At 43.4% G+C, this 27,429-nt stretch overlaps 1 protein-coding gene across 2 annotated transcripts in view; it reads right to left on the reverse strand.

Annotated features, from left to right (window-relative positions):
* RSBN1L (round spermatid basic protein 1 like) overlaps positions 1-27,197 on the reverse strand; it is a 68,141-nt gene extending 40,944 nt beyond the window's left edge. The window contains exons 1-2 of one of the 2 annotated variants that reach the window (XM_059725824.1): positions 26,602-27,197; positions 3,131-3,244 (exon numbers count right to left, since the gene is read on the reverse strand). In XM_059725824.1, the coding sequence (XP_059581807.1) occupies positions 3,131-3,244; positions 26,602-27,133 (646 nt within the window). In that variant the 5' untranslated portion in view covers positions 27,134-27,197. The remainder of the gene's footprint in view (positions 1-3,130; positions 3,245-26,601) is intronic. The other variant, XM_059725825.1, reaches the window with a different exon arrangement.
* Positions 27,198-27,429: the final 232 nt, after the last annotated feature.

A 27,429-nucleotide genomic window follows, 5' to 3' on the forward strand; every position in this document is an offset into this window, starting at 1 on the left:
CAACTAGAAATGTTATTTTCATTAACATTAAAACAATGGTTTCAACAAAGAAAAGGGGACAATAATCTCAAATCCTCTCTCAGCTGTTTTAAAGTAGAGGAGGTTCATTGGGGATTTGCTTCTTTTTGGGGGGGGGGAGGGGGGAGAAAGGGGAGGCAGTACTACCACCATTTCCCAAATACCCTAATTTTCTGGCAAGTTTTATAATCAATGGGGCTGAATTTTTCTATGCCATGTGTCTGCCTTGGATTGTTTTTTGTTTGGTTAGGGTTTTTGTTAAATCTGTTTGGTTTTGTTATTGTTTAAACTTCAGCCATTTCTGAAAATGGGACTAGGGAAAGAAAAACTTTGTTTTACCCATGCTAAAAAATTCCTGAGACTTTCTAAAAATGCTTAGATCAACTGAATAGGTTCAGGTTAGAGATTAGGAGGCACTATTTCACTGTTAGGATGGCTAGGATCTGGAACCAACTTCCTAGGGAAGTGGTCCTCACTCCTACCTTGGGTAAATTAAAAAAAGAGGTTGGATGAACACCTGTCTGGGGTCGTGTGATCCCAGCGTGTGCTCCAGCTACTGGCGGGGGGTTAGACTAGATGATCTATTTAGGTCCCTTCTGACCCCAAACTACTATGAAACTATACTTTGGACCACAAACATGAAGTTTATTAGGGAGTGGCTTCTGGGTAAAGTTCTGCTGTCCCTATGAACATATGACCTGAGGAGTGGAGACTGAGGCTGGGCAGTCTATGAGAAGTTGGGATGAATAAGAACCACAGGATTGGGAGAAGTCAGAGAGACGGGGTCAAGCAAACAAGTACATACATAACATAGTAAATTCGATTTCAAAGTCTAAAATGCAATCCAAGACTCTAGTCTGCGAAAGTTACTGGCAAAGCATGGTTTCTTTTCCCTCCATGGCTCTCCCACAGTTACGATCAGTTGATCCGCTATCTCAAGTGGCACACATCTGGTGGACTATGAAGGCTCCAACCCAAGCAATGAATTGTGTACATGTCAAGTTGATGCCACAGAATGGAATTCCTGTACTTCAGTTTCCTTCCTGAAAGGCCTATGATTTTTTTTTAAATTTAATTTTGTAAAGCTTTAACACTAGAGAGGTAGAGAATATGGCAGAGAAAGAACTGCCTGTCCAACCTTAATTCAGGCCCCTTGTGCATATACATGCCTTATGATATAGACTAAAAATCACAGAATTTTTTCTACAAGATACTTGTCTCCTTGGAAAGGATGAATGTACTCAAAACAAAATCAGGGAGCACCATAAATGAAGCTGTTGTCTTTAACACAGGTATCTTATTTGCTACTGAAGCTGCAGGGTACTATACACAGAGGCCGAGGCCTGCACATTAAAAAAGACAGTCTCACGGCTAAGGCAGGTGAATGCCATCCAAGACAACTGGATTCTATCCCTGCCTGTGCCAGAGAGTTACTATTGTGTTGCTGGGCAAATTGCATCAATACTTTTCACAGATGGTCAGTAATTTTGGCAGTACCTTGAGAGCCTCAGGTTTTATTTGTCGGAACTGAGTTGCAGCTGAGAGCACTTAGAAGTCAGTGGAATTGTACTTTCAATGTCAGAAATACTATACAATGGTAAATTCTTAGAAAAATCAGATCCTACGCATCTCCAAATTTAGGTGTCTAAAACTGGTGGAAATATTATGATTTAAACCCTGGGAATCTCAGCTTCCTACATATAAAATAAAAATAATACTCCCTTACTTCACACGGATATTGTGAAGATAAAACACTTAATGTTTGAAAATATAGTGATTAGAAGCACAGAAGAGGCCATGAGAATGGTTATTCAAATCCTGTTCTGAATGCAGAATTGTGGGTAGGAAATAAGGTGGAGAGAAATATTTATTGGGAAGAAAACAAAATACTTATCTACTCAGTGGATTGACTATAGCAGGAAAAATAGGATCTAAACACAACTAAAACCCATATCATAATATATGCCAACAAGGAGGCCAAACAAAGGTCAAACCAGACACACCTAGCACTGGCACCTCATTAATTGTGTGTGCCTGGAGTTGCTATATTAATAATGTTCTTTAGCTTTCACAGCTTGCATGTAATGTTTATATACAAAGCATAACAAGTCAGATGTTGTGAAACTGATTTCCCCAAGTCAAATCAGCAAAGATCATGCAAGGCATACAGCATAGGGCATGGTCTACTTCCAAAATCAGTCGGAGCATATTTTATCTAAGGGTTCTCTGACAGTGAAGTGTCCTTAGTCATTGTGGTGCCCTGGTCTCTACCGCTCTTTCTATAGCGCACTATACTTTTTAACATTAGGGTTTTCTTATTTGTTTTAAACCAGGATCTCTATGGCTGTGATGTGCAAGAGGTCAGAAGGAATGTTTTTTGTGAATCCTCTTAGACAACAACTGCCTGGAAATGCAGAACTTGGCCAAAAGTGCTCAACCCCTGGCCCATGGGCCAAATCTAACCCATAGGACTCCCCACAGGTCAGGAAATTTGGTGATGAAGGAGCAGGAACAATTAATACTGCCACTTTTCCCCCACAGCCAGGCCCCCTTGCCCTGAGCAGCCAGATAAGGGCCAAATCACATCTCTTAACCCCAAGCAACTGGATCGGGCAGGGCAGCGTGGGGCATGGCTATTCCCCAAGCCATGTGTTCCAGATTTCTACCATTATACTCCTATGAAGGTCAAACAGGATACCAAAAACATTTGTTGACAGGTAGCTTTTATAGAAAACTACAAGCCAACCATTCCAAATCTGCATTTGGAAATATATACAACTTGTAACATCAGACCTCAGTATGCTGTATGGAACATTTAAATAACAGTCCAACCCCCAAAGCACAGCCATCCACAACTATATCACTGGGAATATAGCAGGACCACCCCCAACTATAAATTACGATAGAAAAAGTATTTTCTGTCTATAATAAATGCATGTGACAAAACAGGTCTTTTAATGTTAAAATTTCAATTTCCAACACTTACAGTTCCCTGAAAGAGGAGCCTTTAATTGAAAGAACCGTGCCATTCAAAACCCAGAATTCAATATAAGATTGAATTTTGTTAGGTATTGACATTGTAACTAAAAGCTGCTACTTAGTTTGAACCTACCTTTCTGCAATAATTTGACCTCTCCATTCTCTTTCTTAATCTCATTCATTATTTTATGTTTCTTCTTCTCTTTCTGCTTCTTGTCCCTCTCTTTAATTTTGTCTTTGATTTGAGCTGAAAGGGAAAAATTTAAGACTGAGCAGAACAGAAAAAAAGTTTGCAAATGTAACTGTTATATGGTCTATTCTATATTACTCAAATGCAGACCCTTCATTGGCAAGAAAGGATGTGGTGCAAATAAAAAGATCCTAAAAATCACAAGTATTTGCATATCTGTTGAATAACAATGATTTTTTTTTTAATTGCTGAACAGATGTCCGCCTTCTGTAGAACTCACTAGAGTATGGATTATTACAACCATTGATCACTGCATACACAAATCACAGAGGCCCTGCTAGGAGCATGAACTGACATAGGCCTTACCAGAACAAAACTAGGCATACCACACATGACAAGTGTAGAAATGCCAGAAAATAGCTTGTTAATTTTAGAGGAGCCTCCAAAGCCAATGGAGAACAAATTGATCAGACCAGTACAGAACACCAAAACAAAGATTAGAGTGACCTGGCCACAAGTGTCCATAATTGGTGGGAAGACTGCACTACTTGGTGAGAAGTAGAAGGTGGATAATGTCACCTAAATGTTTTAGGTAAGTGGTGAGAGCTAGGGTGCATATGCTGTGAACACCAAGTTGTTCTGACTGGTTTATAAAAAAGGCACCCTGGAACCCTTAATACCTTGTACTGTGCTTGAGAGTTATGTTCATGCCTGTTTCCTGACTAAGAACCAAGCTTGGGGTCTCTTTCCTGCAATAAACAAACTTGTTAAGGGCATGGCATCACAACAGTACCCTGACCATGGGTGATTGGTGCCTCCTGAGACTGGGGGAGGCACAGTTGGTGGGCAGCAGCGTCAGTGGCAGCAGCAGCAGGGCGGCGAACAGTGACCGCCTGCAGAAGCTTGCAGCAGCGGAGGAAGGGACGGAGGGGTGAGCAGCAACCACCCACAGAAGCCAGGGTAGCTGCCAGTCTCGGGGGGGCGCGGGCGGACAGACAACAGGACAGACGACCATGTTCCCCCCCCCGACCCGAGTTGCCTATGATCCTGACAGCATGTGCACAGACTATCCAAACTGAGGGAGCCTGACGACATCTAACCCTCTAAAACACCGAGTCAGATAACTATAAACATAACTGACAGACAGACCTACATTTTCTAACTATTATTCTAGAACTGTAAAAAAAAAAAATCTTTGAATTCAGTATGGCTCTATTCCTGTCATCAGAAGCCAATACTTTCTGCTATGCTTATACTTCATTTGTAAATAGATTTAATTTCACAGAATCATAGGAAAGTAGGGCCAGAAGGGACCTCATGAAGTCATCTTAAGTCTGACCCTCTGCTCAAGCCACGATCATCCCCAACTAAAACTTCCCAACTAAATGTCGGTCTAACTTCCTCTTGAAGATTTCCAGGGATGAAGATTCCATAACCTCTCTAGTTCACAGTTCAAGTAATGCATTTGACAATAAAAATGGACCAAAAAACCCCAAAGAAACAAAAAGGTTGAAATCTGCCTTTTCCTTCATACATGCCCATAACAAAAGCTGTGCCATAAAAATCCTTTAAACTTCACCAGGCTCATATGTTAAACTTGAAGGATGCTTGAAAGTTCAGGTGTTATGTTTGTCACTACTGTTGAGTTACTGGAAACTAACATTCCCACCAGGCCTGGCAGCTGCAAAATATTTTATACTCTACTAGAATCTTAAAATTCAGTATAAACAGCCATAAGATCTACTTTATAGCTCAAAGACAGAAATGAAAGATAAATGTAAGTCCATGTACACTGACTTCCTTTTACTCTAGTAGAAATTTGTATGGGAAGACAAGTCAGTCTAAAACCTGTTCCAAGCATAGAATTTTCTGTTTCCGTCCAGCACTTGTAACTTGAAAGGACAGAGCTGCTTGTTAGGCTATTTTATCCCTTTGGTGCAAGATGAGGAAGTATCAAATTCATAGGAATATGTTTTCAAGACTCTTTCAGTACAAGTCAAGCATTTATGTTCAGTGGAATCTAATGTTTGTGGATTCAAAGGTACCAGCACTTTATGTTTAGCTCCAGTAGCACTAGAAACCTATGCTAGAATTGTAGGAGACTTTTAACCTCATCAAAAGGGGTTAATCTCACAGATTTTACTGTTCTTGTATTTCAAAAACAGTAATGATTTTGAATAGCATAGCCTAGAGGCAATTCTAATACTTCTTTTTGGTCCTGTATATGGAAAAGCAAGGAAAAAGTTATGCATCTTGCCACAAACATGCACCTTGTGGCACATTGCCATCTCTGTCTCTCCCCAAACTCTATCAGGTGGGTGACCAATATGACAATTTGGTTACCACGGTCACTGCAGAGGGCAGATACCCCTGACCCCATTAGCTTCAGGTAACCCCGAGTTGTAACGTGAGCTGGATACATTCTTGAGGGAGAAGGAAACCTGCTCCCTCTGCCTACGTGACTGGCCTCATGACTGGGTGAGGGCTTAAACTCCCTACTGTTCTAAGCAATGCCAACATGACTGGGAAGGGGCTAGAGACCCTGCCAGTCTACCTGGCAACCAGTGATGCATTTCAAATTGGTTGGCTGGCAGCCAACAGCTGCTGGCCTTCATTGGACCTGGGCTGCCCCTCTGCAAGCCCTGCCTCCATACAGAAGGCATGGCTCTAGTTGCTAAGCAACCACTCCCCCACACCAGACTGACCTGACCCACCCCTAGCCAAGGGGTGCTAGGGACTAGAAGCCTCTTCCTACCCCTCCCTCCCTGCATGAGTGGGAATTCAGGTATGGGCCCCACCAGGCTGGGACTAGGGACTCCCACTGGGGGAAAGGGGATGGGAACATAGAGAGCCATGCATTATGGGGCCAGGCTGGGCTAGCCCTGCATGCTGCAGGGCTGGGTCAGGCTAGCCCCACACACTGCTACCATGTGTGGTTGGGGACTGGAGCAGGAGCATGAGAGTTGTGTGCTATGGGGCAAAGTGGAGCTGGCTACACACAATGCCACCCCCTGCAGCTGGGCACTAGAATGGGACAAAAAGATTTTTTTTAAATCAAATTAAAGAACGTTGTAGATGTTTGATTTTTAGAATATAATTTGGTATTTTTCTGGTTCTGAGATGGCAAAATGCCTTGCTGAAAGGACTACCTCTGGGGGCAAGGGAAGGGACTTCTGGTTGCAAAGGTCAGGGGTTAGGGGGTGGGACTTCCCATCCCAAGATGGCAACCAGGGGGCAGAGCACCTGTTAAGGAGCAGGGCTACCCACATGGCCCTCAACAGCTTGCCAAAACTTGGTAAGCTACATGTTTAAATCTCAATGCTACATCCAGATCAAAACTGAAGGAAACCAAAGATATACAAGGTCTCCAAACACTGTAAGATAAAGTTTCTTCATGGCTCCCAACCCAAAAAATATAGATTATATGTAAAACAACAGTTTGCTGAGACTGTCATTGTGGAGATTATTCTAATCACACTGAACACAATTTGGAGTGTTTTACTGTAAACAGAAACTCTCAAACATTCACCACAGTTTCCTATTAGTAATTTTCAGTTCAAATATATTCAGCATTCACATTTCTCTTTCCTCCTCAGGAAGCCAATAAACTAATCTTTGTACCTGAGAGTCAGGATGGAGTCATTTTGAAATAGGCAGTACCCTTTACAATGATGGTCTGCAGTAATGAGCATGATAGCAGAAGCAAATAAACTTGCGTGGGGAGAAAAAAAGCTGATTGGTGCTCAAACAACACTGATAATTAGGAAACAACAGAAATCCAGGAGGTAGGCAGCAGATTTTGCAGGCCAGTTGTAGAGCTGGCTGCCATTTTTGTGGGCTTATCGTGGCAGGGGCCCCCCCATGCCACTGGCCAAAGGGCCACCATGGCCCTCTCCTCACTGCTAACTGGAGGAGAGGGAGGGGTAGGGCCACATGATGGGCAGCCAATCAGTGGAGAAGGTTAGGGGGAAAGATGGGATGGGAAAGCAGCTGCCTTCTTGGCTCCTCCCTGTCACGCCAGCAGCCTCCTCCCCTCTGCCCCCACCCTCCCCAGTGGGCTGTGAGACTGGGCCACAGCAGCCATGAGGACAAACAACCCAGTCTGTACCTGTTTTGCCATGGGGTAAAATTTCTCATTTGCCTCCAGTGATGGTGATGAAGAAACAGTTTTAGTTTCTATTAATACACAGAGCTTTTAAAAGCTATGCTAAATTAGTTATGCTAATAAACTCTACTTCATAATTCATATGTTGCAGATCACTGGTATCTCAGGATGACTTTGAAGTCAAAGGACACTTATGAGATAAACTTGGTTCAATGTTAATCAGTAACTAATGGATTCCACAGTTAGCTTTCACCAAGAAGGTTTCTGAAAGAGGGACTTAAAAGTGAAGATAGATAATTCACTGAACTCCCAGAGTGAAGCTGTACCCCAAAAAGGCTAACATGATCCTTGAATATCAACTGGGAAAAGATATATTTCCTCTGGAGGACTTTACCCTCACATCTGCCGGAAAAAGCATACAGCAGGGCACAGGAATGTCCAAAACATTTTTTGGAATATGTAAGCTATGGACAACTATGCCATACAGTGTGTGAAAAAGGAAGCTAGGAAAGGAGATATTTCTAGACTTGATTCTGGCCACCAGGGAGAAAGTAGTTGAAAAAGAAAAGGAAGAAGACAACTGGGATGACAGTGATCATGAAATGATAGTCACTATGAGGGAGAGGGAGAGAGATCAACTTGGCTAAATCATGAGCTATTCAGTGACCTGAAACTCAAGAAGGAACGGTACAAGTGGAAAGTAGGTCAAATTGTTAAGGCTGACTATAATGGAAACAGCATAGGTACGCAGGGACAAAAATCAAAAGGCCAAAGCACAAGATGGAAGACAACTAAGAAAACATGAGGTAACATAAAAGCATGTTATTACGCTTGTAAAATTCAGAGAAAGTTCAAGGAGACACTGGTCCACTAATTAACAGGGAGGGAAAGCTAACAATAGACAACATGAAAAAGGTTAGAGTACTTAAACCTTTTTTGTTTCGGTCTTCAGTAAAAAGGTTAAGTCTCTGATCAAAGTTAACACATTTAGCAAAATGGTCTAAGAACTCAAACTAGATAGGCAGGGTAGTGACTATGGAAATGAAAGTTGTTTTCACATCAGCTGGACCCCGTGAACTTCATCTTGGAGCATGCGGGGAATTGGGTGAAGAAACCTCAGAAGTATGTGTTCTTTGAGAACTCATATAGGGCAAAAAGAAATGCAAAACTCTAGCACTCTTGGTTCAGAGACGATACCTTTTATTAGCCCAACTCAGAAATCGCAAAAACATTTTCTTGTTCTCCAAGCTTTTGGGCACACGCACCCTTCCTCAGGCTCAAGGAAAATTAAAGATGGTAAAAAGTCCCCATAGATAGGAATTAACTTCATTTTTGCACAGAGGAAGCTGAAGGTGGAACTTTCCACCTATTATTTTCTACATACAGGGCAAAACAACTTCCAAAAGACTGAAAAAGGTTTAGCACTCCTACTGTTAAAAAGGAGGCTATGGGAATTATAGACCATTCAATTTAAGCTTTAATTCAAGAAAGACCCTAGAACAATCTATTTGTAAGAACTTAAAAGGAAGTTAAAAGATAACATGGAGATAAGCAACAGGCAAGATGGAATTGTCAAGAATAAGGCATCAACTCAATCCAATCTCCTGTGATACAGAAACATTTCTGCAAGAATCAAGTCTTTAGTAACGTTTCTCCAAGTCTCTCATGATACCTTATTGACCAAACTATGGTCTAAAGCACCAATGGGCAAGTTTTGTTTTTGCTACAACAGGTCAGTATCACCCACCTTGGGTCTGAGGTGGGCCAGTGCTAGACCCCAGCTGCTTCGGTTGCCCCCACCAGTTCTCCCCACCTTCCTGTCGCAGCACAAGTCAAGCCCCCAACAGCCCAGCTGTGGCACAGCACAGGCAAAGCCCAAGGTCTGCAAGCTAGATCTAATGGCTCCATGGACCAGATCTGGCCCACAGGCTGCTATCCCCTGGTCTAAAGGAAACTACAGCAAAGATGGTAAACAACTAGTACAAAAAATGCCCCTCAGCTCAAAGGGTAGTCATCAATGGCTCACTCTCACATTGGAAGGCTACATCAAGTGGGGCACTGCAGTGGTCTATCTTAGGTACAGTACATTTAATATTTTCATTAGTGACTTAGGTGATAGGGTAAAACAAATATATTGAATTGGAAGACATTTGCAGAAAAAATGCAACAACTTTTCAGGAAGAGTTTGAATTCTATTCACAAATTGGAAAAAAAGGTCCAAATTATACAGGATTAAGTTCAATGAGGACAAGTGCAAAGTACTACGTTTATTAAGAAATATTCGTGTGCTTCCCCCCTGCCCGCCCCCCCCCCCCCCCCAAAAAACCAACAGGAAAATGTTTCTTACAAACCTAGGAAGGTAAATCTTCCACTCTATTCAGCAATGTGTGAGGCCTCACCTGGAGTACTCAGTCCAGTTTTGGGTCCCATGCTTTAAGTTGTGAACTGGTAAGAGTCCAATGAAGAGTGACAAAAATTAATTGAGGGCTGGAAAATGTGAGGAAAGTCTGTCTTACCAATCTCATTTCCTTCTAGGACCAGGTCTCTCGCCACCTGGACATGGGAGACAAGGTACACGTTATATACCTACACTTCCAAAAGGCTTTGGATCTAGTATCCCACGATATCCTTATGGGAAAACTGGAAAATTGTGGGCTCAGCTGCTTGATGGTTCAGTGGATAGGAAACTGGCTACAGGGTAGGACCCAGAGAGTTCCCATGAACAAATCTGTGTTGTCTTGGTGCTAAGTGACCAGTGGTGCATCTCGGGGGTCCATGCTTGGACCGGTGCTTTTCAACATCTTTATCAATGATTTGGATGGGGGACTGAAAAAGCTCGCTGGCCAAGTTTACGAATGACACCAAGTTATGGGGCAGTGTGGCCATGCCAGAAGATAGGTTGCTGATGCAAGTGGACCTGGACAAGCTCAAGAGTTGGGCAGACCGGAGCCAGATGAAATTTCACACTTCCAAGTTTAAGGTACTTCAATCTGGGTGCAAACAACCCTCAACATGCAGACAGGCTCAGAGGTGACAGCCTGACCTACACCACAGCTGAAAGGGACCTAGGAGTAATGACTGACTACTGCACGAACATGAGCCATCAATGCGATGTGGTGGCCAGCAGGGCAAACACCACACTGGCATACATCAACTGATGCATCTCTTGTGAAACTAAAGAAGTGATATTCCCACTGTACTCAGCACCGGTGAGAACGCAGTTGGAGTACTGCATCCAGTTCTGGGCACCGCACTTCAATAAGGACGTAGAAATACTTGAGAGGGTCCAGAGAAGAGCCACCTGTATGATCAGGGACTTGCAAGACGCCATTCGAGGAAAAGCTGAGGGACCTGGGTTTCTTTAGCCTAAAGAACAGAAGGTTGAGAGGGGATTTGATAGAGGCTTACCGCTATATCAAAGGAGTGCATCAGGAGCTTGGTGAACAACTGTTCACTAGGGCACCCCTGGGGAAGACCAGGGCCAATGGATACAAACTCCTGGAAGGCCGCTTCAGGCTTAATACCAGGAAAAACTCTTTCATAGTCAGGGTGTCTAGACTGTGGAATAAACTCCCTCTAGAGGTGGTGCAGTCACCTACCCTGGAGGTTTTCAAAAGAAGACTGGACAGTCACCTCACTGGGGTCACTTGACTCCAGTTGTCTTCCTGCCTAGAGCGGGGGTGGCTGGACCCGATGATCTGCAAGGTCCCTTCCAGCCCCTAACAATCTATGAAAGAACTAGGATTATTTAAATTTGGAGAAGAGAAGACTGTTAAGAGGCTTCAAATACCTGATCACCTGAAGGGTGGTTATATAGAAACAGACAATTCTCTATGGCCATGGAGAAACAAACTAGGAACAATGGTCTCGAACGGCAGCAGAGGAAGCTTAGGATGGAGATGAACTTTCTCGTTACGAAGGTGGTTAAGCATAGGCTACCTAAAGAAGTTGTAGAACCGCCCCTTCAAGAGCTTGCCAGGCAAGCACTTGGCTAGGGTGGCTTAATCAGGGATAATCCTCCCTTGAGCAGGGGGCTGGACTAGATGTCATGAAGTCCCTTCCAGTCCTACTTTCTCACAATCCTAAAATTAGGGATGGCAGGTTACGCATGGAGGAGTTCTGCAGGAAAGGATCTGGATTTATAGTGAAACAAACTAAAAATAAGTCAGTTGCATCATTCAGTGGAAAAAATTAAACGTCATGCTGAGATGTATAAATGGAGTGTGTATGTACAATAGATGAAATAATCATTCCTCTCTACCTCACACTTTTATAACCTCACCTGGAATATTGCATTCCAGTTTGCTGCTGTAAAAATGTGAACCAACTGGAGAAAGTCCAACAGGAGGAGAGCAAAAAAGGTTATCAGACGTCTAATAAAACATATCCCATGAGGAAAGACCATAATAATTGGCTCAGAAAAGAGAGAAGACAAAAGGAACATGCTAAGTCTCTCAACACGTAAACGGTTACTGAAAAGAAAAAGGTTATAAACTCTTCTCCATGCTCTCTAGGGATAGGGCAAAAAGTAACAGGCTTAAATTACAACATGAAAGATTTAAGACAGACATTAGAAAAAGCTTTCTAAATGTAAGGAAAGTTGAATCACTGAAAAAATATTAACTAGAAGACTGAAATCTGAATTACTGGAGATTTTAAGCAAAGGTTAGACAACTATTTGTAAGGAATGGTTTAAACACAGTTGATCCTGCCTCTGGGCAGGGGGATGGAATAGATGACCTCTCCAAGTCCCTTCCAATGCTGTTTTCTAGTATTCTATTTTCCATCAGTGCAACTGCTACCAGGGTAGTGTGTTCAGTTCCAACATCCACAATTCAAAGAGAAGACTGAAAAATTGAGGGCTCAAAAGACCCACAAAAATTATTAGAAGTTTTTTGGGGAAGTGCAATATAACGAAAGACAAGAAGCTCAATCTATGGGGTTAATCAAAGTGAAAATGAAGGGGAAAACTTGATCACACTTAAGTACCTGCATGGGGAACAAAATTTGATTAAAATCTTTAATCTAATAGTTTATGCATAATAAGAACCTACTGCTGGTAGCTGAAGCATAACAGACCCAGATTAGAAATATGCTGTAAATTTCCTTTTTATTAGGGAAGGTATCCACTGAAAAGATTTACTGGGGAGCTGTGATTGATTCTCCATGGCTAGAGAATAAGTGCTGGACAATTTTCTCAAAGATATGCTCTATTTCAAACAAGTTCATTCACAGAAGTCCCTTGATCTCTAGCGTAGAGTCGTGGCCTGAGGGGACCAGCAGCCAAGTCATAGCAGCAAGACAGAGCTGCAGCCCAGTTTGCAAAAGGCTGATGAGGGTCAGGGCAACGCAGCCCTCCCCTCCTACCCCACAATCTGTTACTCCTCATGCTGCTGGCAGTGTGACTGTCCCAGCAGCAGTGGCAGCAATAAGTCTCGCTGCCCTGCTCCACCCTCCCACACTGAGTCCCGCCCACTGGACCAGAGGCAGCTCCTGCATGTGCCAGTACAGCCAGGCTGCAGCCCTGTGCCCACTGTGGGTGCACAAATCTGGAAGGGGGGGGAAAGAGGGAGAGAACATGCCCCCCCGGGCCCCACCCACCCCTGCCCCAAGCACCCACCCCTAGCCCCCACACTGAGAGGCTGGAACCTAGGGGCAGGGAGCAGTGGGTCAGGAGTGAGGGGCCAGGGGCTGTTTTCTACTTAAACTATTTACTGAGTTGGAACTGGCCATTGATGATAACAAATGGGTCCTGCTACTAAAAATTTTGAGAATCACTGAAATAGTCGCCTCATCAGAAGGGGGCCAGGCTTGAATGATATAAATGCAGAGCCTGAGCTGGTCAGGCAATCCAGCTCTGAGAGCCACAGGCAGAGAAGGTCCCGGGCAGCAAGCTCCTGGTTAACATCTGAGCTGGGGTAAGAAACGCAGGAGATTTGAGGAAGGGACTAAGGGGAGGAGGAGGTCCCAACAGGCCTGGGAGTAAAGAGTCCTAGGAACATGGACTAGAGGGTCTGGGGCCCAAAGGGCGAGAGCTTGAGCCCAGGAGGAGCTGAGTAGGCAAGGCCAGGGGTCTGTAGTTCAGTAGGAGCAGAGCTGGAAGTGCTGACAGTGAAAGGACCCGAGCCCCCAGGTGGGGCCCATAATGCAGGTTTAAGCTAGGGGGCCCCAGACACTGGAACTGAGGCTGGAGCCCAGAAGGGGCAAATGTAAGCAGAGCTAGAAAACCCAGAGGTCTGTAGTTAAGGAGGGTCAAGTATAAATAGGGCTAGGGAGCCCACAGGCCCAGAAGTGGGGCCAGGGCCCAGATACAGAGACAGAAGCCACAGCTGGAGACTTTTGGGACCACAGGAGCCCACAAGCCAACATAGTTGGGGATGGTCCTTGTTTTGAGCAGAGGGTTGGACTAGATGACCTCCTGAGGTCCCTGTGAACCCTAATTTTCTGATTCTAACTGCCCTAGTAGCAGAGCCAGAGAAAGAAGTCAAAGACCAGGGGTCACAGCCAGAGATCAAGGGGGCTAAGGGGCCTATAGCCCAAGAGAGTTGCATGTCAGCAGGGCTAGGGGGCCTACAGACTGACAGAGAGAGACAAAGATGAATAAAATCTGATGCATGGACATGGCTATTGGGGAGGAGGGAGACCATACAATTAGCCCTTAAGGTGATGAGCAGCGACAGTAGTGCTCATGAGGTGATCTCACTTGGGAAGCCCTGGGGCAGCCTCCCTATTCTGAAAGTATCTTTTTTATCAAGACATGGGGGGTGAGAAGCGGAGATTGCCCAAGAGAGAGCCAGGTTGACAAGGGCAGAGGAGGTTCCAGGGGCATCACAGCCACCCCTGCACAGAATCAGGGGTTCAAAATCAGAACTCAAAATCAGAATCTCTCTGCCAAAAATTACACTGCCTTAGCATGGCATAAGCAATACTCATGGTCTAAGACCACCCCACCCTCAATACCTTTCAGAGTTAGAAAGATGAGGAGATTCCAAGTTTTCCAATAGAATACCAGCTTAGAAGATAGACAATAAACAAAAGGGCATTCCTCAGACAAGTGTAAAGCTAAAAAAAATCATACAGAAAAAACCCATCTAGGTCCAGTTATGAATAACATCAGTGCAACTCTCAATACTTACTGGTTTTTTTTCTTTACCCCTTATTTTATGATATATGAACACAAAAACACCTTGATTTCAATGGGAGTTCAATACCTAGGCCAAGATCCACAAAGGAGCCTAATTCACTTGCTACGAGTCAAATACAAGTCTGTGGTCAGAGCAGACTGAACCAATTCCTCCCAGAGGAGAGAGGGAGGGCTCTGAGGACCATTTTTTTTCTGTAAGTCTAAAATCTTATGTAAAAGGTATGGCACATAAAATTCAGAACGTACTGGGTATAAATAGTTAAGTTAGAAACAGGTGCACAAGAGACTTGGAAAGAATGCCATAATTTCAAATTCATATAGATACAAGTTTCATTTTATATTTTGTATTCTCATCTACCTTATGTAATATATAAACACTATACACACAACTGAAGTGCACGTCAATTCCGACAAAGCAACTGTTTAATAGTATATAGTATACAACAAAGCTAGAGACTATAAAAACACTACTACAAGAAAGTCTCCTCTCACATACACGCTCCCCAAGCAGCAAACTAAGGAGTATTTTCAGCTGACAAAAATTCCCTAAAAGAAACTGAACTAAACAGAACAGGTACCATCCCTTTTCAAACTCCAAAAGCTTTGTTTTTGATAGGCAGAGGAAACAAGTATGTATGGGGATTTTTGTTTTTAAACAAAGTGGATTATTCACATATATAATAGACAGCTTTTATAAACTGAACAAGACTGGAAAATTATATTATCTATCCACTAATGAGGCATCTTGCTGATAGCCCAATTTTCTAAATTGCTCTTCCAGCAACATGAATGCTGTAAAAGGGACCACCCTATTCAAAATTAGATATCTTAACCTAAGGTCCACACCTCTGACTTTCTGCAAGTAGTGCTATAAAACAGCTGCTTACAGAACAAGTCATCAGTTTCTAGTCTTACAGGCATGGTATATGCAGAATAAATGCTAATTCCCACTTCATGAATATAGCATCTCTAAGCCTAACAAGAAACAAGTCTGTTTTAGTACTGGAAGCTACACAATTCAGGACCTTGTTACATGCCAGAAACTGCAGCTGTTTTACATCAGTTTACCAGATGGTATCCCTACATTAACAGTCCATCACAGATTACTTTCAAGTGCTTTGCCACTCTCTCCTCCCTTTGACTTACAGATATCTATATCTATATATATAATCATTGCACATTAGGCAAAATATTTACAAATACTGTTAAAGGATACTGTCAGTGTTATTAATACCAATCATGACATACCTGGGGGGGAAAAAATAAGTATAAGACTAAATGAACATGTTCTGTCTTGGCCTTGTTCTTCCTCATTTTAATACTAATGCTTATAAAAAGGGAAATGTCAAAAATCCACTTAGCTTTCTAGCCAGGTGCTCAAGAAAATATTTAACAGTTTAAGAACCTTACTTTAGCATTTCTTACTCATCTGCAGGTGTTTGAAGTTCAAGCAAACACATAAGACTGGGCCTCCTGACCTTGTGAACAAAACATACAGCATCTTTGTTATACAAAACATGCAACTTTCTTATTCCAACAGCCAGAAATATTTGGCTGATGTCCCTCTAAGCAAAGAAGAATAGTGCTTTTGAAGAACAGAATTCTGGAATCAAAAACATGACTTGAGACATTCCCTTGCTAGTGAACAGAAGGAAATGTTTCCTTGATAAATAGGAATGAAGCCCCATATTAAGGTTCCATGAACTTCTGAAGAAATACAATTTTTTAACCAAAATAAGGATTTGATCTTTGTGGTTCCAAAGGCAATTTTCAAAGTGTGAAATTACATATACACAGATTTGGTTTCAGCTTTTGAATCTGCATGCAACAGACTGAAGAAAGAAAAAAAGTCTCAGTCTGAATACAGGGGAGTTCCACGTGAAATTTAGTGGAGAACAGGACACGGAAGCTGCAAACAGGGCCACTAGTCCAATTTCCAGTTCTTGTGGAACTGGTGCCACTTATACCTCAGCTAAGGAGAATGATTATGCTGTACAGGAGCAATATCTGGAATAAGAACAAGTTTCTGCTGCACAGCAACATGCAAAGATGGATCCGGTGTTCACAGTGTACATTTCTGGACACAGACCCAAATCTGTTCCCCAACCTTTTGCTCCCAAAAGACCTGTGAGAACAAAAAATTGAGGCAGGTAATACCCTCAAAATGAAATATAAACTTAATTCTCTCAATTTATTTTAAAGAGGAGGTGTTCTCTGTCAGCGTTTGCTTTATCCATCCAAATTAAACTGTCATGTTTGGACTAGCCCCAAAAACTTGTATGTTCTTCAAGTGCTGCCAACTCCTGGAGGAGATGTATCTACTGAACGATTTGTAAGAATGGATCAAAGGGTTCAATAAGGGCTAAAAATTACACATTTGGATTTGAGAGGTTTGAATTTAGAAGCAGAGTTAGACTACCAACTCTTGGTGCAATAAAAAAAAGAAAAGAAAAGAGCAGCAGGGAAATGTTCACAGGAAGCAGCATACAAAGAACGCAGACAGAAAAGGAAGCGAAAGCAAACTAAACAAAGGGAACTCGCTGGAAGAAACCAATATCTACCTGCTGAGATGCATGCTTCCAATCCTGCTAAGTATGAAAAGACACGTTAGTATAATACCTTGCTTACTTCATGCAGTGAGAATGTCAAGCAGGGTTATCAGGAAAAGCACACTAATGACATTCTGAAAGTTTCATTTTTCCACTTCCAATGAGGAAGTCTATTAACGCAGTTAAATTTAACAAAAAACAAAGCAACAGAAACGGTGGATCAACCACTGTAAGAAAGGAGCAGCAGTAGACGCACCTGAAGTCCCTTTCCACTACAAGAGAAACAACATGGAGAAAGACCAAGGGCAAGGTAAAGCCTAAAAGAAAATCACATAAGTTTCACTTTGTAGCCACTGCACACAATAAGGAAATACTTGTAAATACTGTTACCCCTAGTTTGGGGACCGCTGTCTTAATGCTATGAAGCCAAGCATCTTCTATTAATTGCAAGCGATTCATTCCTCTGATGGGCTTAAAGCTCTTTAACAAAAATCCAGTTCTTCATAGCATTCTTGTTTCTTCTATTTTACAGGTCTTCCACAGCTCCTGAGCTTTGGTAATTCTAGGGTAAGCCTTGCTGCCAGAACACATTTCCATTTATTTACTCCAACCACCACAGAAATCTTAGTAATTGTTGAAAAGAAAAATGAAGGAAAAAAAAATAAAGTCTAGGATCTTTTTAAAAGACCACACAGAGCAGAAATATGGTTGTTGCAAGTATCTCAATATTTATAATAAGTTTGGGTTGTAGGCCATAGGGTACATCAGTAAAGCTGCTAGCAAAAGGGAGGAAAGATAAACGGGACCTTGAACTTTGGAACCCGGCAGTGTGCACAAATAAAACAGATCACTTCAGCAGGAACTTGCTGCAGCAGAGGACAGCCCTGGAAGGTGTTAAGTTTAATTGCACAATGGGATCTGAGGAATTCTGTGGAGCATGCTGCCAGACCAGATGTTCAAAACCTGGATAGAAGTCCTCAGATCCCATCACAGAGCTGCCAGGGCTCAGGGAACCTGGCACTGTGGAATGGCTTCTTGATACCAAACTGCATGTGCACCCTTTTCCACTTGTCAGTGTACAGAGCTCAGGATAGAGAACCCCAGTTCCAGGCTCAGCACATCCTGGACCTTTAAAAGCAGCATAGGCACCACAGTTGTACGCACCAATTAATTTCTAACTGATCATCTTACCATATAAACTGAAATAATTAAATCACTTCAGGACTGACTGAACTCTCTCTGGTTTTGTTCCAATGATGCAAGATTGATATGTAGGACTTATTCGAGTGAAACCAGACAAATCCTGTCAGACAACTGGTAGATGTTGATACACAAATGTAACATGTTAAATGGACACAAGGACGCCTCTGCTGGAAATGGAAAGTCGTAGCAGTACAACTTTTATATACAGATGTTGTTTCCTAAAGAGTAAACAATGCTCCAAAAGGAACTATTCCCTAGACCTTTTCCTCAGTCTCCCTCCCAAGCTATGCTGGAGAAGTGTGCCCCTTCCTCTTACATTAGAGCTGTAGGCCTGGCAAAAGACAGGAGAAGAGGGTAATCATGTCTCTTTCTTGGGAAATTAATGACAAAAGAAAGGTTTCTTCCCCTACTAAAGTCATCAGCTGGACTCCCCAGAGAGCCTCAAAGTTTAAGGTGGGTTTTTTTGGCAGAATTTTCATGACTTAAATTAGGTTTAAAGCTAATATTTTGACCAAAGTATCACTATTTAAAGTACTTAAAAATAAAAATAAAAGCCTCTCATGCAAGAATAGATGCAACAGACTTTTAGTTAAGCCTGATAAAAATATTTTTTCAAATTTTCCAAATTATCATTTGTAGTTCACATTTAAGTTAATTTAAAAGCATGTTTGACATTACACTATTTTGTCAATCATCTTAAGACAACTTCTGAAGTTATTACACTATCACTTTGACCTACCTGTTACACTTTTCAATAAACTAAAAAAGACACATGAATGCAAGTACAGTAGCACAACAGGTGTTTTCTATCACCACCAAGCAAGAGAAGAATACCCAGAAAGAGGAAAAAATTGTATTCTGTGCATTCCACCTGCTATTTCTGAAGAGCTTGCATACTATTTTCTATTGTAGAACTGAAAGAGAAAAAAAGGTAAAAGATGGCCTCAATTATTCCCCCCCATTAAGATCCCACCAATTCTGAAATTAAGACATTTAATAAGTTTAGTTTAACTTAATACCAATAGTACTGCTAGAACAAGACAACTAGCATTTACTGTAATTTCTTCACTGTATGGTTGTTAGGCCCCCTCCCCCACACTTTGTTATTTTCAGTTTTGTACAATAGACCTGGCAAAACTAAAAAATATCGTGCAATTCAAGTGTGATCAATAAGAATCGCTCAAAAGGCTTCACCAACCTGAATACTTAAGTCTCCTAACACCTGTCAGGCAAGATATTATTCTTATTTCAGCAATGAGGAAACTGTCAGAGGATAAAAGATTTGCCAAAAACAACAAAGTCTGTCACATATCTGGAAACAGAATCTAAATCTCCCAAGCCACTCAAAACATTTTTTGTGTTATATATCCACCTCAATCTTTTTTATATTAACCTTTGTGTTTCAAAATCAAGAATCTTCAAGTAGTGCAATAACCCTTTCTATACTGGTCCTAAACTACATCTTAAAATGTGTCAATTAATTAATGTTTAACAGCTATAACCTCTGTTCTTGTTAGCATATCCCAGGAGTCCAGCTGTCATAAAACACAAAACTTCTAAACTAAAAATATATATTACACAGTTCCTTAGTTTGTCTGGTTTGCTTATACTGCCTTCTAAAAATGAAGCACAGAGTGAAAGGAAGTCCCAGTTATAACTAATGAATTGCATAGGTACTGTCCAGGTGCTATGCAAATACTAGATAACAAAAATCCACCAAAACTGACTAGGAGGAAAGAGCAAGTTGTGGACCTTCCAAAACAGACAGTTCAAATCAAAAGGTATCCCAATTTTCTTAACTTCAGAAGAAAGTCCATGGTAAATCTGAAAAGCTAAAAATTGCCTCCTGGAGATAATCTTTTCTGCCAAGTGCTTCCCGCCCCCCCCCCCCCACCATATGTAAATGAAATAAATTCTGTGGTTTTGTTTTTGCCTTTTGAGGTATTAAGTTCGACTTTCAGAATCTTCAGCAGCTGCATCTTTAATGCATGGTTTATTTTCTTACCGTTAGGTATTATGGCATTTCACAATGAATCCTGAACCCAATGAGATTCTCCAAAAAAGGATCATTTCATACATGGCTATGCAATTTTGTTCCCTAATTTCATCCCAGTACCTGCACTGTATTCTTTTTCGAGGAACAAGTTTTCAGTTGAATTTGGAAGAAAGTGGTGATGGTCATTCAAGGGTTTTGAACAACTGATTTTCAGAATTATGTATGGTTGGGAAAGTCAGTCCACTTGTCCAAACTGAAGCGATATTTGCTCCCCGATGGTGTTAGTCAACAACAGTCACATGAAATTTACAGCTTGAAGACTAGGCAGCCAGCAAACTCTAAATCCAATTTTAAAACAAGAACCCTAAGTTTCTAGGCCTCTTCACTGCAAAGGTAACTTTCCAAAAAGGAACATCAAGCGTTAACTAAACCCATAATTCAGGTTCTCAGCAGACTTGGTCATCAAGAGAGGTAAACTCACCTCTACTAATCTCAATAAAGTGACATTTACACTGCAAAGTTCTGGCAGGCAGAATACAATGGGAGACAGGGTAGGGTGGAAACTGGAAGCTGACATGGAAAAAGGAAAATAGAAATAAAAGTTTTGTTGCTACATAAAGTATGCAGGCAGACATCAGCATTACTGGTGATGAAGAGAATTACTGCCATTCCGAACATACAAAGAGCTCAAAGTCCATAATTAAACACAGGATCTTTTTCTCTCTTCCCACTTTCTCAGACATCCCTGGCCTACCAGGTTTCATTTCTCAGTACTCAAAAACATCAAAAGCATTTCAGAACAGAGCTCACCTGGAAAAAAAGAGGAGCCACCTTGTAAGTGAAGTAAAGGACTAAATATCATTCAAGGAGGTAGGTACAAAAATTCTTATTTCCTTTCCCTTTCAAAACAGTTATCCCTTTGGCTGTGCACAACAAATCAGCAGTATGTAGATGCCATTGCTAAGAGATAGCAAGGATGATTTACAGATAAATAGAGGAATGACACTTTCTTGACAAGTATGACAAGGTGAAAAGACTCTTTACACACTCCTAAGATTATGCCAGTTATGAAGACTGAATGATTTCCCTCTCACAGGAAAGCCCCAATATTCTATCTGTCCAATTCTCAACTGCTCAGCGAACTACAGCACCATTACTGATGTCAGCAACAAAACAGTTAAGGTAATTCAATGCTGAAGACTACCAGGGTAGATTTGATTTAAATCAAATCAATTTAAATCATGATTTAAATCACTGGTCAGGAAGCCTCGATTTAATTGTTGTTTTCTGCAAAAAGTGCATTCTTGTCCTTTGATATAATCTTAATATATATTATTCACAATTCAGAGATAGATGTAGGTTCCATTTTAGAAGGTACACACTATACATTTTAAATCAGTAAAATATTTTTATACTTTTCAGATTAATTTTGCAGCTACATCAGAAAACTGAATTATGATTCAGTTATCTTATTTACCAAAGTTAACTGAAGCAGATACTTGTTAAGTCATTGGAAGATAAACTATCTCCAATTCACTAGATTACTCATGGATGCTTGGGGGATATTTTTGCCATGCTGTATTAGGACATCAAACGAGCACAGCAGTCGTATGTTATTAGCTTGAGGCTTTCTTGACTTTCTTCTACTCTGATTTGTTCTCTCTTTTACAGCCTGCCAAGCCCGCTGCCATGATAGTTTTCCCTTCTACCATTCCATTCCCTCACTAGATCTCAAATCAGTGGAGAGGCTATACTCCAAAATTTATCCCTCAAGACTTCTGAAATATTCTGCTCAAAATGTTCCTCTTTTGTTTCTACTGCCCCTCCCTCCTTGCATTTTTCTCCAGACTCCTCCTCCTTGCCCAGATCTACTCTTCCCCCAACAATCCTCTATTCATGTAAATTCTTAAAACTTTGCACTTTTAGAGAGAGGTAAGGGCTTGACTCCATATACACAAACTTGCAGAGAGACAACAGGGCTGATGGGTAGGTAATCAGGTCTGTTATCTTTCATCTCCATATACTGCTGTTAACAAGGATGTTATCTCTGGTGACACAAATCCATACTCTGAGAACTGAAACTAAGCCTCACAGAGATGCTTCATGGAATCTTGTAGACTGAGCACCGAGTCCCATTGGGTAGAGTGGTTTTCTTTAATTTTACTAATCTAGAGGGGAGCCTGTGGGAAGCCCATGATTGGGCCCCCTAATATAGTCCATGGCCTTTTGTGATCAATTTATAACATATAACCTTTTTTAGAAAAGTTTTGTCTCAGATAGTACATAATTAGAAGTTAGATCATCATGGAATAGGGGTTACCTTTGAGCGTTTACATATCTTAATTTAAAACTACCTTTATATAGGTTTATTTTTTTTAAACATCTTAACCAAAAATAAAAATATATAAGTAAATTAAAAAATCTGATTTAAATAAAAAATGTGATTTATTTTATTTTCAGCCACCCTGAAGACTACCCATACATAAGCGCACACAAAATCCTGGAAATGGAAAAGTACTTGATCTGGTCTGTTTTCCTGCCAGTGCAAAATTATTCCCTAATGTGCTAATCAATGCCTTCTCCATTCAAATTTTAAGCATCTAAACAAAATTTGTGCTTCTGAGAAGACTATTTCTGCTGCTATGTATATTAAGAACTTCTTGTATACCACTTAAGTTAGCACTGTTTATTTAATTCCATTATTGCTCGTTTTAGTAGCAGTTTGCCACACCACACAACTTGGAAACCACAGGCAGAGGAAACATGATCTTGTCAGGCAGTGTTTAACCCCATCCCTAAAACACTGCAACCCAAGCTTGAAAAAAAAGAGAAGGGAAGAGTTATTGGACACTTAGTTTTAAATCATTATTAAAAGAGTGAGTACACAGACCACCCTGATGAGAAACCTAGGCCCCCTCCCATTAGCTCCCAAATGCAGAGTGGTTTATCAAGTTAGTCTGCTTAAGATGTTTCATACCTCCCCAGTATAAGCCTCAAATTTGAAGTGTCCCTACTCTGGCTGCCAGAAGGAAAAAGCAGCTTCTGCACCATCATTTCCACACCCTCTCAACTACACCATTCCTCTCATCCTCTTTCAGAATTTTTCTCCCTTGAGGAACACCCATAGCTTTCTGCAGGCAAGCACATTTGCCACGCTCCTGCCCATCACACTGTATACCAAGACCAATCTTGTCAACTGCATGATGCTACAGCTCATTTTCCAAGCAGCCATAGCATTATGTATGTCTGGCTTCAGAGTGGGGGATAAGTCACTACATCCATTGACATTAAGATCACCTTTATAAAGTATCTTCAATGAAAGGGAAAAGGGGTCACCCACTTCTTGGTTCTTACAAGCTTCTCTCACCACATATGCATTCTCTCATTCACCTCTCCCCCAACCCCCCAGGAATTTCCCTATGCATCATCTCTACTTCAATGGTACTCTGTAACCCTCCCCACCACATCTGTATCCCCCATTCCTTCCCACCCCCACAAAGCAGAGGCTTTATGCATTCCATGTCCATCTTTTTCTACGCTGTTGCCTGCCATTCTCTTCTCCATACTACAGACGTCTGTCCCCAACAGCCTCCTCATGCCTAGGTCCTTTTTTTTTTTTTCCTCTTCCCCTTACTACTTCCCATATTACTCTCAATACCCTCCTGCTCTAAAGTTTCTCCCTCTATACCATAGGTTTCATCACTGTCCACCTTCATTTGCCACCCTCCCTTCCCCAGGGGGAACCCTGACTCCATAGCCATGTCCTATATTGCTGTCTCCAAGGCAGAGGTCCTCTCTGCCTCCAATAACCTGCTCTTCCTGTGTATGAGAGAATTTGGCAATTACCCTGTGCCAAGGGCTCTGCTAAAATCCTTCCATGTGCTCTACCCAGGTCCTGAGCTGTGTGTCTGTGGCCTCATGCTACCATTCAAAGAACTCCCCTTACTTCCCTCACCAGGGTATCCCCCGTACAATTATTATTAGTTTTATTTCCTTCAGTAGGATCACCAAGTTGAACTCTTGGGTATTGTTATTACACTGCAAGGATCACAACTACTACAGAAGGACTACCATAACTTTGTGATGAAGATCCCACAGGTAATTCTTACCACCAGTTGTCTCTAGCAGCAAAGAGAACTTTGTCCATTTCAAACAAACCGATGAATATTTTTGAGAGGATGGGGAGAAAGGAGATGGAAGTGTTGCACTGGAAACTGTCACCAAGTTTTATCAACCAGTTCTTTATCTCTACACAATTATAGAGATGGCTATTCTGAACAGAGAGAAGGGATCCCATGTATCCTCCTCTTCACCAAACATCACTAAGAGCTCCCCCTTTGATTCCTATAACATTTTATTAAATTATTGAGTTGACTGCTTGCAACATTCTGAATTCACTGCACGAAATTTATGTATAGCTTTTTGGCATTTTTGTAATCTTGAGGGCTCTCTCTTTAAATGGCAAGTCTTATTTTAAAAAGAATTCTGAAGAAATGAATGCATTGAGACCCCTACTTCACTTGAAAAGTTTTACTCATTGCTAATACAATTCCCAAACATGCATTTGCAGGGCGCTACTGCCGAAATATCGGTACAGGTACAAATACTTTTACTGCTTTGTACAAAATACCTTTTAGTGGGTGCGTCTACACAAGACGTTAACTACAGAGTTGCCCAGTTAGCTCCACAGTAAATGTCTTGGCATCTACACATGCAGCCCTATTAGGCCACAGGAAACTAATAAACTCTGCAGCAGGATAGTACTTGTAAATACAACCACGCCGCCCGCAGCAGGGGGGGTGCAGCTGTATGTCGCACGTTGGCAGGGAAGCAGCAGCGGCCTGTGGATCCTGTCAAAAAAAGGGGATGTGGAGTCCTCAGTGGTGTCAGCTGCAAGCTGCCACAGGCCCTGTAAATACAAGTACCATCCTGGTGCAGATTTTTTTTTTTTTTTTTTTTTTATCTGCAGCAAAACACATGTAGACGCTGATACAGCTGGCTGGGGCAAAAGGGTGCTTCAGTGAGGGGGCTGCCTGCTAGCTAGCTCCACAGTGGAGCACCCTCATGCTACAGCCAGCACCTCCGCAGCATGCTGAGCCAGGCTGGAGCAGTCCTGGCTGGTAGGCTGACCCCCAGGGCCCCCTGCCAGCTGGGGCTGGTCTGACCCAGCTTAGCGTGCTGCAGTCCTGGGCGCACATTCAAACAGCGCGCCTGGGAGCGATAAACTCCAGCATGACAAGTACTGGAATTTATTGCTGCCAACAGGGCTTCATCCATTTTGAACTGATGGAAAGAAAGATGCCGAAAAGTATTTTCAATGGGAAAAGGACAAGAGAAACACATTCTTGTAGCCAATTTTAGTTCAAATGTATTCGACTGTTGCGCTGGGATTATCCACCTGCCTGCAAGAAATTTCTAGTGTCCCAATTTTCATGGAAACATTATTATACTGGGGTGATCTGACTCCAGCTGACTTCCTGCTTCATGGGCAGGAGGCTGGACCCAATGGTCCCTTCCAGCCCTAATGTCTATGAAATCTATGTACATACTTACAGGGGTGAAGGCTGTAGCCATGTTGGTCTAAGGACACAGGCAGACAAGGTTATTCGGGTGAATCTGATATCTTTTACTACACCAACTCTAATAAAAGATATCAGATTCACCCAAAGAACCTTGTCTGCCTATGTCCATACTTCATTTTAAGCACATGAGCAGCTCACAGGCATCGCCACAGATGTCAGCACTCCCATCTTTGTAGAGCCAGGAGCAAAAAATAAATGGAAGTGACCCAATTATTAAGACACCTATAAAACATAAGGAAAAAAATGGCCAAGTGCCAAAAGACGACAGTTACGTCTGCCACCACTCCTCGAAGCCTCAGCTCATCCCGCCAGTGAAAAGGTAAACGACCTCTACTTCCTGATCTACGCAACAAGACGAGCTTAGGGCAAAAAGCCAAGGAATCTTCCTCCTGCAAGAAAGCTTCCTTCTGAACCTAGAAGCCAGGGGGAGGATTTTTTGTACCTCGGGGCTTCAGCAGGGCAGTTTCAGCCGTAGGGGTGGCGACCCATTTTCGAATGCGTCAGTCGGTGGGGCTCGGAGCCCCCCGCGCTGGGGAGGCAGGTCTGTGCCCCGAGACCTGCAAGGGGGGGACCCCTCCTTCCCGCCACCGGGCTGGCCCGCTCTGGGCAGCGGATCCGCATGCCCCTAATAGGCATCAAACCCGGGGCCTGTGGCAGCTCGCAGCTGACGCCAGCAGGACTCGACTCCACACCCCCTTTTTTGACAGGATCCACAAGGCCGTCGCCGCTTCCCCGCCAACTTGCGACGTGCGGCCGCTCCCCCCCCGCTGCGGGCGGCGTGCTCCGGGGTCCGCCATGCCGCCCGCCCGCCCAGCCATTTCCCGCCCGCGCTCACCCCTCTGCAGCAACAGCTTCACGTCGCCGTTCTCCTCGCGGCCGCCCGCGCCCAGGCCGCCGCCGTCCCCCGCCGCCGCGGGCAGAGCGCCGTGCTTCCGCTTCTCCTTGTCCCGCTTCTCCTTGGGCCGCTTGGGCCGGCCGCCGCCCTCCTCGCCGGCCGCGGCCGGGCGGTGCCGGTGGTGGCGGTGCTGGTGCTGGTGCGGGGCGGGCGGCGGCAGCTTGCGCGGCAGCGCTGGGGCGAAGGCGAAGCTCGCGCCGGGCCCCGCCGAGCCGGGCGGCAGCGCCACGAAACCCCAGGCCGCGGGGCCGCCGTAGGCCGGCGCCGCCGGGGGCGGAGGCTGCTTGCCGCCCCCCTCGCCGTTGACGCGCTTCGGGCCCTTCAGGCCGCGCTCGTCTCCACCCTTCAACCTCTTGGCGACCGGCTGCGGCCCGCGGGGCGCTCTAGCGTCCAGCCCGGGCCTGGCGCCCGGCGGCTCCTGCTCCGGCGACGCCGCCGCCGCGCCACAGCCAGGACTCGGCGGCGCCGCCATTTTGGGCTCCTGCTTCTATTTACTCCGCGCTCGCCTCAACCGACAGGACCGGGAGGGGCGGGGCCGCGGCGCCACTGCCGCGCCCAATGGGAGGGGTATGCGCCGGACAGACGGCGCAGCCGACCAATAACAGCGTGGAGGGGCGGGCTCTGGGGGGGGGGTGGGGAGCAGGCGCCGGAGAGACGGCGTGGTCGGCCAATGGTAGTGCGGAGGGGCGAGTTCTGAGGGGGGCGGGAGCAGGCGCTGGAGAGACAGCGTGGCTAGCGAATGGCAGCGCGGAGGGGCGGACCCTGGCT

Source organism: Alligator mississippiensis, chromosome 4 (assembly GCF_030867095.1).
Source record: "Alligator mississippiensis isolate rAllMis1 chromosome 4, rAllMis1, whole genome shotgun sequence".
In the NCBI taxonomy this organism is placed as follows: Eukaryota; Metazoa; Chordata; order Crocodylia; family Alligatoridae; genus Alligator; species Alligator mississippiensis.